The sequence below is a fragment of the Thermobia domestica genome, chromosome 12 (genome assembly GCF_964235325.1).
Source record: "Thermobia domestica chromosome 12, izTheDome1.hap1.1, whole genome shotgun sequence".
In the NCBI taxonomy this organism is placed as follows: domain Eukaryota; kingdom Metazoa; phylum Arthropoda; class Insecta; order Zygentoma; family Lepismatidae; genus Thermobia; species Thermobia domestica.
The window spans coordinates 196,581,647-196,599,822 of NC_137465.1; the positions used below are offsets into that span (position 1 = coordinate 196,581,647).

General features: G+C 34.3%; 1 protein-coding gene across 1 annotated transcript in view; it reads right to left on the bottom strand.

The window, feature by feature from the left end:
- Positions 1-18,176, bottom strand: part of LOC145666918 (beta-mannosidase-like) — a 130,525-nt gene that overhangs the window by 21,449 nt on the left and 90,900 nt on the right. The window contains exons 7-9 of the mRNA XM_081734517.1: positions 8,567-8,760; positions 5,438-5,628; positions 1,193-1,383 (exon numbers count right to left, since the gene is read on the bottom strand). Coding sequence (XP_081590643.1) covers positions 1,193-1,383; positions 5,438-5,628; positions 8,567-8,760 — 576 coding nt within the window. The remainder of the gene's footprint in view (positions 1-1,192; positions 1,384-5,437; positions 5,629-8,566; positions 8,761-18,176) is intronic.

Consider the following 18,176-nt stretch of genomic DNA (forward strand, 5'->3'; position numbering starts at 1 on the left):
TACAAACAGGTCATAACAGTCAGTTTATGAGTAGTGTACCCAAAGTATGTGGTGATCAGTTGGTGCATTGTCGCAATTCAAGCAACGTGCCGACATCAAGTTTTTTTAAACAAATTGGGGGAAATCTGCTTCAGATACTTGCTTTGATAGCCTTTAAATCAGTTTACAGTAACAACGCTTTAAGGAAAATAGCACCGTTAACCTTAGCAGCGTCACTGTAGAAGATATCGAAACCAACACGACGGCTGCACTTCGGAAGATACCAGAAGAGGACTTTAGTCAGTGTTTCCACCAATCCTAGGAGTGGTGGAGAAAGTGTGTCTGTTCCGAATGTGCTTACTTTGAAGGTGATAAAGTAAATGTTACTTATATTCTGGTAATAGAGAGCTACAACAATATTCCAAGAACTTTTTCACTGCTCCTATTATTTTAAATTTAACGTTTAATTCTAATGAATTTCATGTTTTAGGTATTAGATGTTTTCTTTTTCCTAACTTAAGCTGGAATTACTACTCCTGAACTTTACTTACATTCTCTGTTCTGTTACCTTTCGTTAAGTGACTTTGTAATGTGTTCATAATGTTATTTATGTATATAGTAAGGGAAATAAACAATTTTCTACTTGAATACTTCAATAGATTATTACATTGTATTGGGTAATTATTATTTTAGTTACTTGATTGAAAATGAAATGAAATGAGTTTTACGTCCCACGGATATGCCGATTAGGCTAAAGGAGACGGTGATGATGAGTAATGAATGAAATGGTGGAATGAAGAAAGTGGGAGGAAACGGGAGAACCCCGAGAAAACCCACGCACACGGTGTTTGTCCACCTGAAAGTTCACTTGGCGGGGGAAGGGATTGAACCCGGGACTCCAAGCACCAGAAGTGAACGCTCTACCACTGAGCCACCGCGGCCCCCAGTTACTTGATTGAGTTCTCCTTCATTTCTTTCTTTCCTTTTTTCTTTTGTTTTCACTTTCGCAATGCACATTCCGATGTGCAATGACACGGATATGTCTTTTAAGGTTAGTTTTCTATGTCTATATTGAGATTGCTTTGTTTTAATTACCTTCTTACAATCACATCTTAATTTTTAATATCGATATCTTAAAGCTAATACATTTAAATAAAACACGGTAATAACTGTATTAAGAATTTTAAAGTCTGAAACTTAAATTTATACTTACCGTCCCCATACAATTTACTACCAGGATTCTTAGATATGTAACCCTCTCGCTCTGATTCAATACCATTTGTAGGACTAGAGACTAGGAAAGGTCTTGATTGATCCACAGTGAGGACTGCATTTTGGACGATATCCACATAAAGCCTGACATAATCCTTTCTATAAATTTTACTGTCTCTTGCCGTTCCATACCTACATTACATAAAAAAACATATTATACAATCTTAAAATCTACTTTCTTTCTAAATTGTGGTAATATACTGACGGGGCTAACACTACTTTTAAGAGTGTTGCAGAAGAATAGGAGAGAGAATTTTTAACATCCTGTAAGAAAACGTACTTTTTAACATGAAGAAAAGTTATGTTTCAACATGAAGAGAAGATATTTTTCAACACGAAGGAAAGATACTTTTTAACATGAAGAGAATCTATTTTTTATTGATAGAACATTTTCTACCAGATAATAAAAGAGAGACATACTTAATCAATATATAGATTACAAATTAATTAATCCGTTACAAGGAGTATATGCGTCAACGTTAGAAGACAAACAGTAATAAATAAAATTACTACTTAACAGTATATTATATTGTATATATATATATATATATATATATATAAGCTGTACCTTCCAACAGAATAAAAAGTATCAATTATTATTGGCAACCAACGATACTTTTCAGCTCCATAAAAATTTGCTTTTACAGATTTTCAAGAAAACTACTCATGGAAATTTACCCGCTAAGCTAAATAGGGTAAATTCATCCGTTAAGCTTGGCATCATCTATCTTTTGGTATAAGATGTATAACAACATAATAAGAATGCTGTAATTATGTGACATCCTCTGCCTTGGTTAAACATATCCGACGAATTCATGATATGCAGGGATACATAGAGAAGACATATGAACATACTGCATGTGTTAGATATATTTATAAGACACAATGCAAGGAACAAAATATTAGAAGAAAAAAACGCAATGCATTCTGTTGCAAAATGATTAGAACTCCACTTCTAATAGCTAATAAAAGACTTATGGCGTAACATAACCTGAAATATCCGAGCAAACATGATTTACAATAGGTTTACTAGTATTTGATCCCATGCATCAAGGATGGCATCTTCTACGTCACGAACGTTATTGTGTTGAGTCCCATTGGCGTACAAGGAATGACACAGGTCACATATATATTGGGACCGATCACATATTTTTTCTTGTGTTGACGTGGCTGTCATCTGGGATTCTTATGTTAGAGACGGTTGCAGCATCTCACACCTCTTGACAGCGTAGATTTATGCACACATATGCAAGGTTCTCGTAACGAGTATACGAAAAATGTTTCACCCCCATGTAGCCTCTCAACAACGTCTCTTTCCCATTGCGGAATAAGTTTACGCACCCGTGCGGGGGGACGTACTGTTTCATTAGCAGACATTCATTTTTCTTTATATTCTAATATTCACTCCTTTTCGCTTTCAAATAACACTTTTCCACGTTTTATTGTGCCTTGTACGTCCACTGCCCGAAGACCCCTACACACAGTATGTCATCTATCGTGCACTAGCCTTGTCTTGTCGTCTAATGACCTTTGGGTTCAGTGGCAACGACCTATTCATGTATAATTCAGAAGAACGTCGTCCGTTCTTAACAGTTTGCAATGATTTTGTCGTGTTTTTTCCCCCATTTTCGTGTGCACCTAGCATCTGTACAACTATATCTCCAAGCTACCTTGTAACGTTTAATGGCCATATGTCACTGCATCAATCCCTATCATTTCCCAAATTACTTTCTGTTTGTATAATATTGCAGTGTTCATATCGTTTTGCAAAACTTATGTCTCATTTTGAGACAATATTATAATAGAACAAAAATTAAAATTTAAGAATTAATCATAATTTTGGGCTAGATTTCATTAACCATACTTTAAGAGTTCATCACAATTTCGAGCTATATGTCATTGGTCATACTTTAAGAGTTCATCATAATTTTGGGCTAGATTTCATTAACCATACTTTAAGAGTTCATAATAATTTCGAGCTATATGTCATTGGCCATATTCTAAGAGATAATCATAATTTCGGGCTATTTCTCATTAACCATACTTTAAGAGTTCATCATAATTTCGAGCTATATTTCATTGGCCGTACTTTAAGAGTTTATCATAATTTTGGACTACTTCTCATTAAGCCTACTATGAACTGTTGTCTTGTTAGTATCATAATTAAAAGCCTAACGAGGATATACTTCAACATTAAGTTTACAATAAAAAAATTCTTCATTTTCTTGAAGACTAGATATGAGGATTTACATTAGTCCATACCATTTTGTTCAGCTCAACAAGATCTATCTATTTGTATATGGTTCATCTTTGGACATTCCTTTCTTTCTTTTTTTCTTTTTCTTTTTTTTGTTTTGTTTGTTTGTTTGTTATTCGCTATACTAATGGATACGATGTCTACTGTGTCTACTAACTGTAAATAAAAATTTCTCGTGTCTCAATAAATACAAAAGGCACAAAACCTTTGTGGTTTCGATGTACTTCTCACTTCTTCCTCGGCGCATTTAAAAGACTCCTGATGCTAGTTGAAAGATATAATCGGAAGAGAAGAAATCTTTACTATCAAATTTTAAACTCATCTCATTATTTTAAATCTATAACTAACTAATTCTATGACATGTAGAACCCAAAACTTCAATACCACTTACACAAGAGCTATCCATTGACTTCTATCCTTAGCCAACTGGGACCAGTTTTTACTATTTATTCCTATTTGTGAGCCATCCATCTTAATAGTCTTCTCTCACCTGTGCCTAGATCTTTTAAATTGTATATTTTCAGTTAGATTTCCAGTTAAAATTTTGAAAGCCTTACGCATTTTTAATCTACGTATAGGATGCACAAACAATTTTATACATCATGCCTTTTGTGTAGCATCAAGTTGTCTGCAATTGCGTCGAGCAAGAGATGAGAACTGCCTTAAAATTGTACTTACTGGCAGCTAAAATAGTTTTTTTTATGTTTTAAAGTACAAGAAATCTTTTATTTAATGTTTAGTAGAATTTTACATCAATTTCTTCAAATTCTATGTGAAAAGTTGTCTAAATTTCATAATAATTCGCTTAGAAGAGTTAATATTTTGTAAACAATGCGCTTCTATAGGTTAATTATGTCATCAGGTGACAAATAAGTTTGTGAGGTCAGAATATCACAAATATTTTCAAGTTTACTCGTAGAAAGTATTGAACTTGAAGTTATTTTCAAGTCCTAATATTTTCTAGATACAACCATACACAAGGTATACTCATAGTTTACATCCATATCGGCTACCATATGGCGAATCATGATATTCTTTATACTGTAAGAGTTTCAAGTAAACACATATATTTGTATTTGAAAGTTTACTGGAAATATCACAATAAAAATTGAGGAAACATACCTTATGAATAAAAGGAAATTAATTTCATTTCTACTTAGTTTTTGAAGTTACTTGCTATGTTATTTGAATGTCTCCACCATTTTTGTTTGTTTGCTTGTACAGGGTTTCCCACACAAAACCGGTACGCCTCGCGCACGAGATTTAAGTAACACTTTAATAGCAACAAGGAACTAACTAACAATGAATAGATAATAGTAACTCTAACAGTTACCTGTTTATAAGAGATGATGGAAGTAGTGGCAATGGGCATCCAGCCATCGCTGACCTTGTTTGATGTCATTACCAGCAACACGCTGTAATTCTGCAAGCGTGATGTTCTTAATTTCTCTGGTAATGTTCTGTTTAAGATGGTCTATTGTGTGAGGATTATCAGCATACACTTTGCTTTTTAGTGTACCCCATAAATAAAAACCACACGATGGGTCCGGGGACTTTAGGGGCTCAAAGGTCTCTACTGACAAGTCTGTCTTCATAGAACACGTTGCCGATGTGGGCCATACTTTGGTTGGATGTGTGGGCGGAAATACTCAACTTCCCGATAAAATGCAGTGTAGCCAACTTTCCAGACGGGATAAGCAATTTAACTAGAGAAGATTAACCGGTACGTCAGACGTGCCGGTTTCATGTGGGACACCCTGTATAAATTTTTTATGCAGTAAACAATATTCTCCTTCTCACTTAATTACAAAACTTTCCTGTCTTCCTGAAATAGATATTGTGCTGGCATGGGAAGGAAGATTCGTTACCAATTTTTTTCCATACATTTTAAGCTAATTCCTTTTATTTAATCTTACTTTTCTTTCTTACCAATTACCGGATAAGGCCATCTCGTTTTCATTATTTCCTGCCCACAATGCAATGCTTGCATGATGTTGAAGTCTACGAACATTTTGCATTATTTCTGTGTATACAGACTGCAAGAAATCGTGTGTAGTTGGATACATACTGCAAGCGAACATCATATCTTGCCATATCAAGATACCTAATTCGTCAGCTACCTGAAATGAAAGTAAAGGAACAGAATTAGGAAAAAAAATATTCAATTTTTCGACGCAATTCGTGTTTGAAAGTTTTACTAGTCTCTTTAAATTGTCTAAATATACAGTTCTTACATCAAATTTCAAAATGTTATTAGCGTTTAATGCAAAAACATTGTCCAAAGATGATACGCATTTGAGAAGATCGAGATTTTTTTGTAAATCTAAAAATTGATTCCATACGATAACCACGTCGTCTATTAGGATAAAACTGATACTAAACTGGTACACTTTTATCAATATTTTCAATGTGAGACTAGAAAGATGACATTATATAGCAGAGTTGGGCATTTTTCCTAAACCTCACTCACACTCATTCTCAATCAATTCACTCACTCTCATCCTCACCCTCCATTAACTTCCTCATATTCACATTCACTCGCCCTTACACTCAATTAACTCGCTCAATCAACTCGTCCTCATACTCAAATATCGTTGATGCCCTCACTCTCATTGACACTCAATCAATTCGCTCAAACTCATCCTCATTCGCCCTCACACTCAATCAACTCACACTCACTTGCCTTCACATTCAAATATTGTTGATACCCTCACTCACACTCACTCGCCCTCACATATAAATATTGTTGATGACCTCACCCTCACTCACACTCAATCATCTAACTCACACTCACACGTACTCGCCCGCATGCTCAAATATTGTTGATGACCTCACCTACACTCACACTCAATCAACTTGGTCACACTCACTCGAACTCAAAACTCAAATATTGTTGATCCCCTCACCCTCATTCACACTCAGTCAATTCCCTCACACTTACACTCACTCGCCCTCACCCTCATCTACCAAAATGATTGTGAGAGTGACAGAGACCCTCTTGAGGGCAAAAATGCGTCAGGGTGCCCACCTCTTGGTATATAGAATGGAGCTAATGAAATATATGATTAACTTTTCTATTTTAATTTTTGTTTCTGTATAACGTTGTTCAAAAATGAGACGTATATCAATCGATAGATGACACTGAGCTGAACAAAACAAGATGACTAAGGTTAAATTCTCATGCGTAGTTTTCGAGAAAATCGAAAAAATTAATTGCTATGGAGCTAGAAAGTCTGTTTGACTTCTTATTCAGCAATATTTGAAAGCAATATTTTATTATTCAGCTGAAGTAGAGTGTCTATTACAACGAGATTGTATATCTAATCTATAAATTACTTTCATTTTCTTGTAGTTATTTTGGGCAACGGCGCTTAAAAGTGCACAATTTGTTGATAAGAAGAAGAAAAAAAAAGTAGAATATATGTTGATTTTATATAGGTAAGCATGTAATGTCAGTTGTTAAAAAGAAGATTTGGTATTTGTCTGTCGTTGCTATGGAAACAGAATAATTCATTCGTGAAATAAGAAGAATAAAAGTCAGTTGTGTCAAACATTTAATATGCTTGATCTTCAAGGTATTTAATGAATATTGCAATTACAGGTAACAATTACGGTGTTTAATCGTGTTTACCAATTTAGTGATTCGGACTGTGGACATATATGTAACAAGTTAAAATATAAATATAACGTTACACTATTTACTTATGTACTGTATATATGAAAAATTGCATTATTAAATAGTAGATTGTGTCCTCGTAATGGTGATATACGTACTTCTAATAGTGACACAATAACGTGACGCACACACAACTTGTAATTGAGTCTATCAAGTGCGAAGCATGAGATGTACATGGGATTCAACACATCTCTTAGTTCTCTATCAGAAAATATATATATGAGTTGATTAAAGCATCTACAATCTCATTGTTAAGATAGTTCGATAAACGACTATGAAATGAAATACTTGCCAAATCCATTGTTTCGCACTGTAAGAAGGTTTCCTGTCTTCTGAAAGGTTACTACATGGTTAAAATAAGTTTTGCTATTGAATTTGTGTTGGCAACTGTTTGAATAATAAACACTTCTCAACATGATTCCGCAATCAATGGCAGGTCATTTGATTCGAACTATAAAGTTCTTACATCAATACTATTTAAATTTAATTCCGTGCCATCTTAGATTTTGGCTTGGGATATCTAATTTAGTATTTTCTCTGTCTGTTTCATTATAAGTTATACATATTAGCCTTGATTGAATCTCACCAGCTTTCATAAAGACATTTGAATTTGATTTAAAAAAAAAAGGCATATTCATATTTTTAAGTGTTATTTTAATACAACAAAATTGTGCCATATTTCGAATCTAGCAAAATATTTCGGCACTGCAAGGGAAATAAAACTACTGCAGAGATTACATGTAGATTGTTAAGTAAAGACACCTACTTCTTAAGTATTAGGCCTGAGGCATTTAATATTAAAGTTTACACAACAGTTAACAATAAATCAACTTTCAAACATTTGACACGATTTGTTGATTAATTTTAATAAAATATTAAAAAAATATAATTAAAAAGAGATTTCTGTCCAATTATATGATAATTTAGACCAAGTTCATACTCAGAAAATAAATTTTTAAAAAAATCGCAAGGAAAGAAAGGAGATTAGCGTCTTAAAAATTATATGACTTCTTTTTACAGGGACTTAAAAAGACTCCAAATTCAATGTTATTCGTACAAAGTTGATAATTTTGAAAACAAGAGTAGTTAACACCAGCATTCTTCCTGGATGCGGCCTTGGATTTGACCCAAGATCCCTAATTTGATAGTTAGTTTCTCTCTCATTACAAGTTATACACAATTCACATATTTACACATCATTATAATACAACAAAATTGATCTTATATATGTTTAGAATCTATAAAATATTTTAGCACTACCCTGCAGTGAAAAGTAAATAAAACCATCATGTAAGCATAATAATAATAATAATAATAATAATAATAATAATAATAATAATAATAATAATAATAATAACAAATATATTTGGTGTTTTACTTACTTCGTAAAAGTAGGTTGATTCATATATTCCACCACCCCAGACTCTTAGCATATTCATATTAGCTTCTTTTGCAGACATAAGCAAATCTCGAATATATCTATTAGTACTTCTTTCCGGAAGAATATGGGATGGAATATAGTTTGAGCCTTTCATAAAAACTGGGTAGCCATTTACGCGGAAGAAAAATGTTAAACCTGCATAACAAAGAATAATATTTTTTACAAACAGTTGAAGAATTATATCTTAAAAACGAAACAGATTTTGCTTGGTCTCTTTCTGCAGTAATATTTCACAAATTATAGCACTGTTAAAATCAACATTTTGTTTTCAAGCAGGGAATATTACCAAGAAAAATACAGGGTAAAATTAAGTTTAAGAGAGAAGTTGGAAACACTTAAAATCATCTGCTAGCAACTGATGATTTCTCCATACAATAAAGAAATGTGACTACATCTGTCAGTCTAAAGACTCCATGAAAACATTTATCAGTTCTCTTGTTTATATCGTATTCAAATTTATGCAAGCAAACATTACGATGACAATTCCTTCATTGCAAATATTTGAAATACTTAGAAATCACATAGCGTTACTTGGATAATATTAAAAGAGATGGCAATACTTACAAATATCCTACTCATTGAAAAAACAAATGAAATATTTATCTAGTGTGAATCGTTGAATATCTTCATGTGGAAAGTTACATATCTATATGGGTGTGAAATTGTATTATAAACTACCTGGTCATATAAAGGATAAATACGAATTACTTGGAAAATATCAAAACAGGTGGGGATACCCATAATTATCCTACTCGCAGAAAAGATAATTTATTTACTACGTATCATTGAACGTCTGCATATGAGTGTAAAATTAAAGTAATCATTAAGAAATTCTCTTGTCAATTTAATAGTGCGCAAATTACATTGAATAATACGTTCTATTCAGTGCATGATTATCTAATTAGTTATTTGTGTAATTTAGGAAAATAATTAATTTATTGTTTGTATATATTTGCTAGTAACCACAAATGCATACATATAGAGTAATTGAAATAGTGAGTAATATAATTGATGTCTTCGTTTTATAAACTTAAAACAAAAGCATTATATTTATTTAAAGTAGTATTCTATCTGTTTTAGTCATTGATGATTTCTATACCTTTCTGTATAAACGTACATATAATGTGGTCTACACAATAATTTATAAATCAAATCAAGTGAAGTCAAATAAAATGTAATAAATGCAAACACAACGTAATTCCCTAAAGATTATTACAAAGAAACAAAAGCTACAGTATCCTTGCCTATTTCTTTGCATTAACTTTTAAATATTTTATGAAGTAAATGTTAAATTTCATTTCATTTGCAATGAAAACAAATATCAAGATTACTTTTTTTAAAAAAAGATACTTTGAAAGAAAAAGAAATCATATATATATATATATATATATATATATATATATATGTATATATATATATATGTGTGTGTGTGTGTGTGTGTGTGAAATAATTGTTGATAAACTTTTCATGTACACTACGCTGGAGTGGTATACATTTAACTAATAAAGATTCATTCTTAATAGTCTGCTAAAACTTTATGATGTCGACTTGATATTTTGGATTCAAATAGCACATTTTATGAACTACTTTACAAAAAATTAAAAAGTGTGCGTTAAAACTGGAAGCGACGATAAGGGCCAGTGGCGGATCTAGAAAGTAAAAATTTAGGGGGGGGGCAGCCAGTACCCAGTCTATGATAGGTATATATAAACTTTCAAAAATATATAAATAATAGCTTAAATTATTTTGTCACTGAAAAACTGGAGGGCCTAGGCTCCCCGGCCCTGGCCTAGATCCGCCACTGGTAAGGGCTTGGAAGACCGTTCAAATAGAATTTGTTGGACAGCTCTTCCGGCGATCACAGTGAGCTGAATGGCACAGTGTAAGAGTGTTTACACCATACTGATAGAAAGGATTTTTTTTTTTAGTTAACTCGCACAGTAACCAGCCAGATTATCTTTCATGTAGTTTGCCAGAATCGAAATTTGGCTGTGGTTTACTATCCTGATTCTCCATTGAAATCTCTCATATGCTTCTTTGATCTTACGACGACGTTCCTGTTTGCATTGATTGCTAATATCTGGGGCTGAGAAGTAAAGTAGTAGAAGTCATAAAATATTAATTTCAAAGGAGAAGCATAAAAGGGTTTGCAAGACAATATTTTGTTGAAATGCGTCGATTGTTTACTGACGGAAGACTTTTTTCACTTCCCTGCGTTCCAGTTGTCCAAATCTCAAACTTTTCCTAGTATCCCTCATACTAATGTAAGTAAAGAAAAATATGATAACTCAATTTCGGCCAGAAAGTGACTTGCCATAGTTTACCTCTCAGCCTCAGATATAGTGTTTCTAACATGAGCACGTGACCTGATAAACCATCTTGTTCTGGTATTACTATACTTGAAGTAATCCCTTGAACTCTGTTAAAAGTTAACATACAAAGAGTGCAAAAATGAATGACGGGAATGAGACTCGAACTCGAGATCTTCGGCATACTGTACCGATGCGTTAACCACTACGTTATCTAGTCCGCTACCTAAGCAATCTATAAGCGGCCTGGGTAACGTAGTTGTTAACGCATCGGTACGGTACGCCGAAGATCCCGCTTTTGGATCCCAGTCAAGTCATTCACTTTTTCACTCTTTGTGTGTTATTGAATTCGTACTTATAGAGGATCTGGGACTCAAACTCGGGAACAAATATGGTATGGGAACAGGAAGGAGTACATACATTTTAATTTAGTCTGCAAACTGAGCAGAAATGCAGGAAACATTTAACAGATATTAATAAAAGGATTAAACAATCAAACTTTTTACACATCCTTTCATTAATATCTGTTAAATGTTTCCTGCATTTCTGCTCAGTTTGCAGACTAAATTAAAGTGTATGTACTATAACTTATTTGCGATTTTTTTCAAGTTTGTTTTTCACCTTTTTTTTAATATATGTACACCTTGTCTCAAAAAGGTTGAGCGCATTCTTTATTGGTGTTTTGAGGCAAAAATTTTCAAAGTCTAACTTCGGGTATCTTCGGGAAATAGTAAACCAGGTTCGAACCTCCATGCCAGCCTTTGTAATCGGAAAAAAGTTTGCAGATGTGTTTTTCTTCTTTTAAATATAATAAGACTTGTTATCAAGTGTTGAAAAAAAGCAACATTGATTGAAATACTTAATGACACAATATTTCGAAACTTTGTATTAATGTCACCACATGCTTGTTTGTCATTTAGCTCTCCATACGTAATGGAACATTTAGATATGTAAACGAATCTTTCCATATGTAAAAGAATGCTCAAAGTTAAGACATAGAACATAATTATCGCCTAAGTACTAAAATAATAGTCAAAGTAGAACAAAAACAGCGTTTCTAGTGGGTATGAATGTCATAATTGTCTTGAGAATATTTATACATCGCTAAAAGTACCTTAGTAGAAGTCCTTGTGTTAGCTCACTGGTAAGCTGTTGGATTTCAAATCATAAGGTTGTGAGTTCGAATCTTCTCTGGGTCAATGCCTTTTTAAAAAATTATATTTTCCGCAATGCATGAAAATTATATAAAATAATGACATTAAATATATCAGTTGTATATATATAACATAATCATTGCAGAATGTAGTAATTATTATGTTTAAAATATAACATCTGAAATAGGTAGGTGTCCACAGTAGGTCTGTATTATATATATGAGAATGTTAAATACAAGTTAAGAAACTCGTTCACTAGCAATAAATAAATCATGTAGTGTATTTATTTGCAGCTATTTGTCATATAGAGGGTAATTCTCAACATTCATAATACAGCATGTCATTTATGTTCTTGAAAACTTATTCGATGCATAAACCGAAGGTTTAAACAGAGAATCCAAAGTCGCAACGCTCGCAAGAAATTCATGAACCCCAAAGGTCACGTGAGCAAACTGGAATTGTCCTTATGAAGCACGCCACAGCAGAAAGTCTTTACATAGATTTTCAATTCAATTCCTGATATATGCTTTTGCAATGTGGAAGTGGTGATGCCTTTAGTCGCTCTCTCTCGCTCGCTCGCTCACTCTCTATTTATACAGAATATAAAAGTGGATGGATGTGTGTGTTTCAACATAATTCTGATATATCTAGCGCAATTATAACTATATTTCTCACAGTCTGGAAAAGAGTACTGTCGGGATACATATCAAAAATGCTAGAAACTGGTCGATATTAGTATCGAATCCATAGCTTCGTGGTCGCTTAGGTGAATAGTTCTACTTTCAATTCAAGTCCAATTAAGTTCCCATTAGCGCCCAGGGTAGTTACGTAGCGACATAAAAATAACGAAATCAACCGATATTAGAATCGAATCGTAAATTTTCAGCGCCGCTAACTGCCGCATTTCCCATTAGTCCACATTAGTCCACATTTCACATTAGTCCCATTGCCTAGAGGGCAATATATTTGCAGAGTGCAAAGTTTAAAACTTGAATAATATTTTAATTTTTTCCGTATGAAAAAGTTAAAAATCAAGAGCAAATATACTATTTCATGAACAATCCTCTTTTACTGTTCTAATATGTATAATAATAGCGTAAGAAATCTAAAAATAATTCAGAACACGTTTCACATTTGTTACTTTTTGTTACGTAGTTCTAGCTGTAGCATGTAGTGAGTGATATATATATATAAAAGACCGACATTAGTGTCGAATCCATAATTTTCGAGGTGGATTAGATAAAGAGTGGCACTCCAGGTGCTTAATGATATAGAAAATTAGTTTTTCTTTCTTTTTTTACGTTGGTCTACCTTTCCTTGATTTGAGACTTTCAAATTTCATCCTATTTTCTACTGAAATGTGTCTGTAAGGCAACAAAGAAATGATTATATATGATAAATTTAAATTCATTTTAATTCGGAAGTTGAGAAACACTTTGCCATTATATATCGTAGTCAGATCCACCAGCATAGTAACAGAGAGGTGCTTGAGCCATTGACGGTAGAAATTCAAACTCCGGTAAGTGATAATTTCACAGTCTTGTTTTATTACAAGTGTAGCCTCTTTAGTCAACGGAGAAGAGGACGTAGATCATGGGTCAGAGTTGATGTCGATGGGTCGGAGTTGGTCGCAATGGTTCAGAGTGGTTCATAGTTGGTGGTGGGTCAGAGTAGATCACGATGGATGATGGGTCAGAGTGGGCCAATGGGTCATTTGGGTGGTGGGTGATACTGGATCATGGTGGGTCGTGAATCAAATTTTCATTGACCCACACCATCTCTGGTTAAAATTGTACTAAAGATAAGAGGCACCGAAGATGCATGTCGGCTATTATGCTCAAATTTTGCACATAGATAGTACCCCACCAGAAAGCAATAAATCTGAAACGGTTCACGGTATCACCTCCTAGAACTCGAGATGTAGGGGTTTGTCTGATTGGCTAAAGTAAGACGTCAATGATTTATCCATCAACAAGCAAGCTTTTTATGATCGTTTCCGTAGAAAAATCAGAAGAACACGTGCCTAGTAATCGTAATATTGATAGTTCGTGTCCACCCCGGGGTATTTGTTTTGTGTTTTTTTGACTCACCTAAATATAAACAAATCACACATATAGGCATTTTAACATATTTTGGGAGAGTAATTTTGTGGTTCGTTGTCGTTTCATCGCGTCTCTGCCGCTGGTAGTAAAGTTTTCAAAATGGAACTGGGGCCACCGCGGATTGTCGCTGCGGGGCCACCAATTTTTGGCGAGAGGTCAATAGTTGACCATCTGTAGTCCACCGACGCTTACAGCTTAGGGTAATGAACGATGTCTTTGCCTTGTAGAGTTCATGACTACCGACGTCGGCAGTCAACTAGCTTTTAGTATTCCTTTACTAACCATCTATCGTTCATGTTTATACACGGTGTTGTATTATTATTATTATTATTATTATTATTAATAATAATAATAATAATAATAATAATAATAATAATTATTATTATTATTATTATTATTATTATTATTATTATTATTTGTAGTAATAGTAGTATAATTGATAATAGAATAATTATATTGTCTATGTATTGTCTAGGTAGGACTACACACAGGATTTGGCTCGTTTTAGTTTGACTCGACTCTAATCCGAGTCGAGTTGGAGGATATTTTTCGCGCCGAGTCCTAGAGTAGACCTCAAAGATGTCTGTTTCGAGTCGAGTCGAGTTTCAAAGAAAAGTCGCTCGTGCCCATCCCTACTAATGAGAGCTTAATCGGAGTTAAGCGAAATCGAAAGTCACACTATTTATCTAAGCGACCCCGAAAACTATGAATTCGACACTAATACCGATCATTTTCTAGCAATCTTTTATATGTATCCCCCTCCCATTCACCATAGGTAATTTGACAGCACTCTTTTTCAGACTATAAGAAATTTGGTTAAAATTACTCTAGGCCAGTGGTTCTCAATCTAATTCCTATCACGATCCCCTTTTATCACATCCTCTTGCCAGCGACCCTTTTATAATTTGTGTTTTATAATAAGCTTGTGTGGGATTTCTAACATACCTATTTCTATAATAGTAGAATCCATTTCTTGTTTATAGTGAACAGTGCCGTGGCATGGAAAATCAGCGCTCGGGGCGAGAGTATACGACGATGTCTCCGTACATATGAATGAGGTCGACAGACTAGCTGCGAAGCGCCACCATGGTTGGCACGAAGCTCAATAAAATTTTCAAAAGTAAACTCTGCCTTTTCTTGATTTTGAGCACATTTTATTACATTTTTCCTTCTATTTTATACATGTGCACATGCAATTTCCTATAGGGATGCACGCGAGACGCGAGAAGTCTCGTCTCGTCTCGCATTTGCGATACGAGACATGAGACGAGAGTGAAAATTTTATGCGAGACGCGAGACGAGACGCTAGACGAGACTCTGTTAAGTCTCGCACGAGAAGTCTCGCGAGACTTCTCGCAGTCTCGCAACATTTATGAATTACATTTAATTGTATATTTAGTAATTTTACATTTATTGAGTTTTCTAAGTTGAGCGTTAATGCCTCCAGGAACAAAAAAGTGATTGGGGCAATAGACATTTTATGAGATTTATTATTATTCAAGGTTGAATTTCAGAATTAGAGCCTTCTTTAGTTTCTAAACATCATTAAAAAAGAAAAGCTTTGTAAATTGGAAATTTATTACAGCATCGATTTAGGACTTTATTTTGCGACACAAACATATACACGCGGGCGCGCACGAATACATGAACTTCTATTTTTGGTCTGAAAAGCGAATAAGACTCCCTATTGCTGCGAAATATGATATTTCTGTTGTTTCTGTCTTTTTCACATTACTACTAGCGATTAATATTGGGGAATGGCGGGGAAATCCCCTCTCGTCAAAGTTTATCCCCGGCCCGGCTCGCAGAAATAACATGATATTTTTACATGGAATAAGTATTTTCTTTCTATATATTTATCAAAAACATCCCCCTCTAGTTCGGAAGTTTAATTCAAACACTGGTTTGGTAGGATGGCCCTATAGGTTTGGTGGGAGATGGTAGGAATGGCCTTATATATGTCAGTAATTTTATTTTCTAGATCTGGCAGTATAAATTGAAAGCGAAAGTTGATAAAATGCGATAATCCAACATTGCTACAAGCCCGAACGAACCAAAAGAATTGGGTCGTATTGTGTTGTGAGGAGTTCTTCTGTTGTGTACAAGCGCTTTTGGTGGTATAAAAACATCTTTATACTGGAAAATCACCCTTCAAGGAAACGACCAAAACGTGTAAATGTTGATAGTGGCGACGATATTTTAGAAGAGGCAAATATTGCTGGAGACCTCTAAGCTGGAAAACAATGTTGGATCCAGCAACAATTTATGCTGGTTTTGCTGTAAATTATGCTATTAATTTGACGAAAATTAATGGTCCAGCGATCAAATTCCAGCACAACTTTTCTTTTAATTTGGAGCGGAGGGGACACAAGTTCGGATACCATATTGAACTCTAGGTTCCGTCTCCTTAGGATGTTATGAACATTCATCCCATGGAAAGCAATGGCAAATCACCATTCACCTTGCCAAGGGACTTTTAGGTCAAATACCTGCCTTCGGACAGAATATCACATCATCATTCATTAACAGCCATAGAATAACACATTGCAAAATTTTGACCTAGAATATATGCGAGACCATGCAAGAAAGTCTCGCGCGAGACGCGAGATGAGACTCAAAATTTTATGCGAGACGCGAGACGAGACTTCACATTTGCGAGACGAGACCTTACGCGAGACGAGACCAACGCTTGAGGTTGCGAGACGAGACGAGACTTTTGCATTTCTCGTCTCGTCTTGTCTCGCGTGCATCCCTACTTTCCTAACATGAGTAACACACTTCCTACGAAATTGGTGCCCCCTTTTTTCGGCGCCCGGCATTGACAGTGGATACAGTAACTGTACTATCTATATTCCCAACGACGAAGGTGCTGGTTCAAGATGGATGTTAAACTCCTTCTTTAAAGAGGCCATTAACGTATCTGATCTAAGCCCACAACTTCTTAACCAAATGATAGAATGGTCATGCTACAAGTCTTTGCAACTGGTTTTCTGTAACAAAGACTTGGACAAGTTCTGCCTGATGAGGAGAGAAGAATATCCTGGTCTGGTATCTGCTGCTTTAAAAGTAATAATTCCATTTGCTACATCGTACTTGTGCGAAAGTTTTTTTTTTTATGGTAAACATTAAATCAAAGACAAGAAATCCCTTATCAGTTGAAAATGGCTTCATAATGTTCGTCACGAAGATTGAACCGGGCATTGCTGCACTAGTGAAATTACACCATGCTTAGGTATCTCATTAGGTTTCAATTTTAATTGTATTTCAATCAATTGTATTTCAAGGTTTTGTTCCATGTGCATTTTTCTAGTATTTCTATATACAGTTCTCATTAGTATCATATCATACGTCTTTCATTTAAATTCATTTTTAAACAACTCTGCACCCTTTGACAATGTTCAGTAGACTTATTTTTTATTGTTCTGTACAGTATGTATAAAAATAAAAGTATGCCTATCAGAACAAAATTCAAAATAATTTCCGGTATTAGATTCTAACTATATTTATCTCTTCCGCTTATCTTCGCGACCTCCTAGGGGCCACGACTCCCAGGTTGAGAAACCCTGCTCTAGGCATACATGAGTTATGTTGGAACATACATACATACACTTTTATATGTATAAATGCAGATAAGAGAGAGTTGAGAGAGAGCGATTAAGGTATTACGCTCTCAATCTCTTCACTTTACTTTTTCGATTCGTGAGTTTCTTACGTGACAGTTTGGGGCTAGCTTTTTTTTTGTCTTGAACCACGATCCGATTTTCGATATGCTCTACCTAAATGCTGTAATGCGAATATTGAGAAGTTACCTGCGTATGAAAATAGCTACAAATAAATACATTACATAACTTATTTATTGCTATTACACGATTTTCTTAATTTGTATTTAATATTCACATATAACATACCGACGTTCTGTCAATACCTCAAATGTTATATTTTAAAGATAAGAATTGCTTATGTCGTGAAATGATATGAAATGAAAT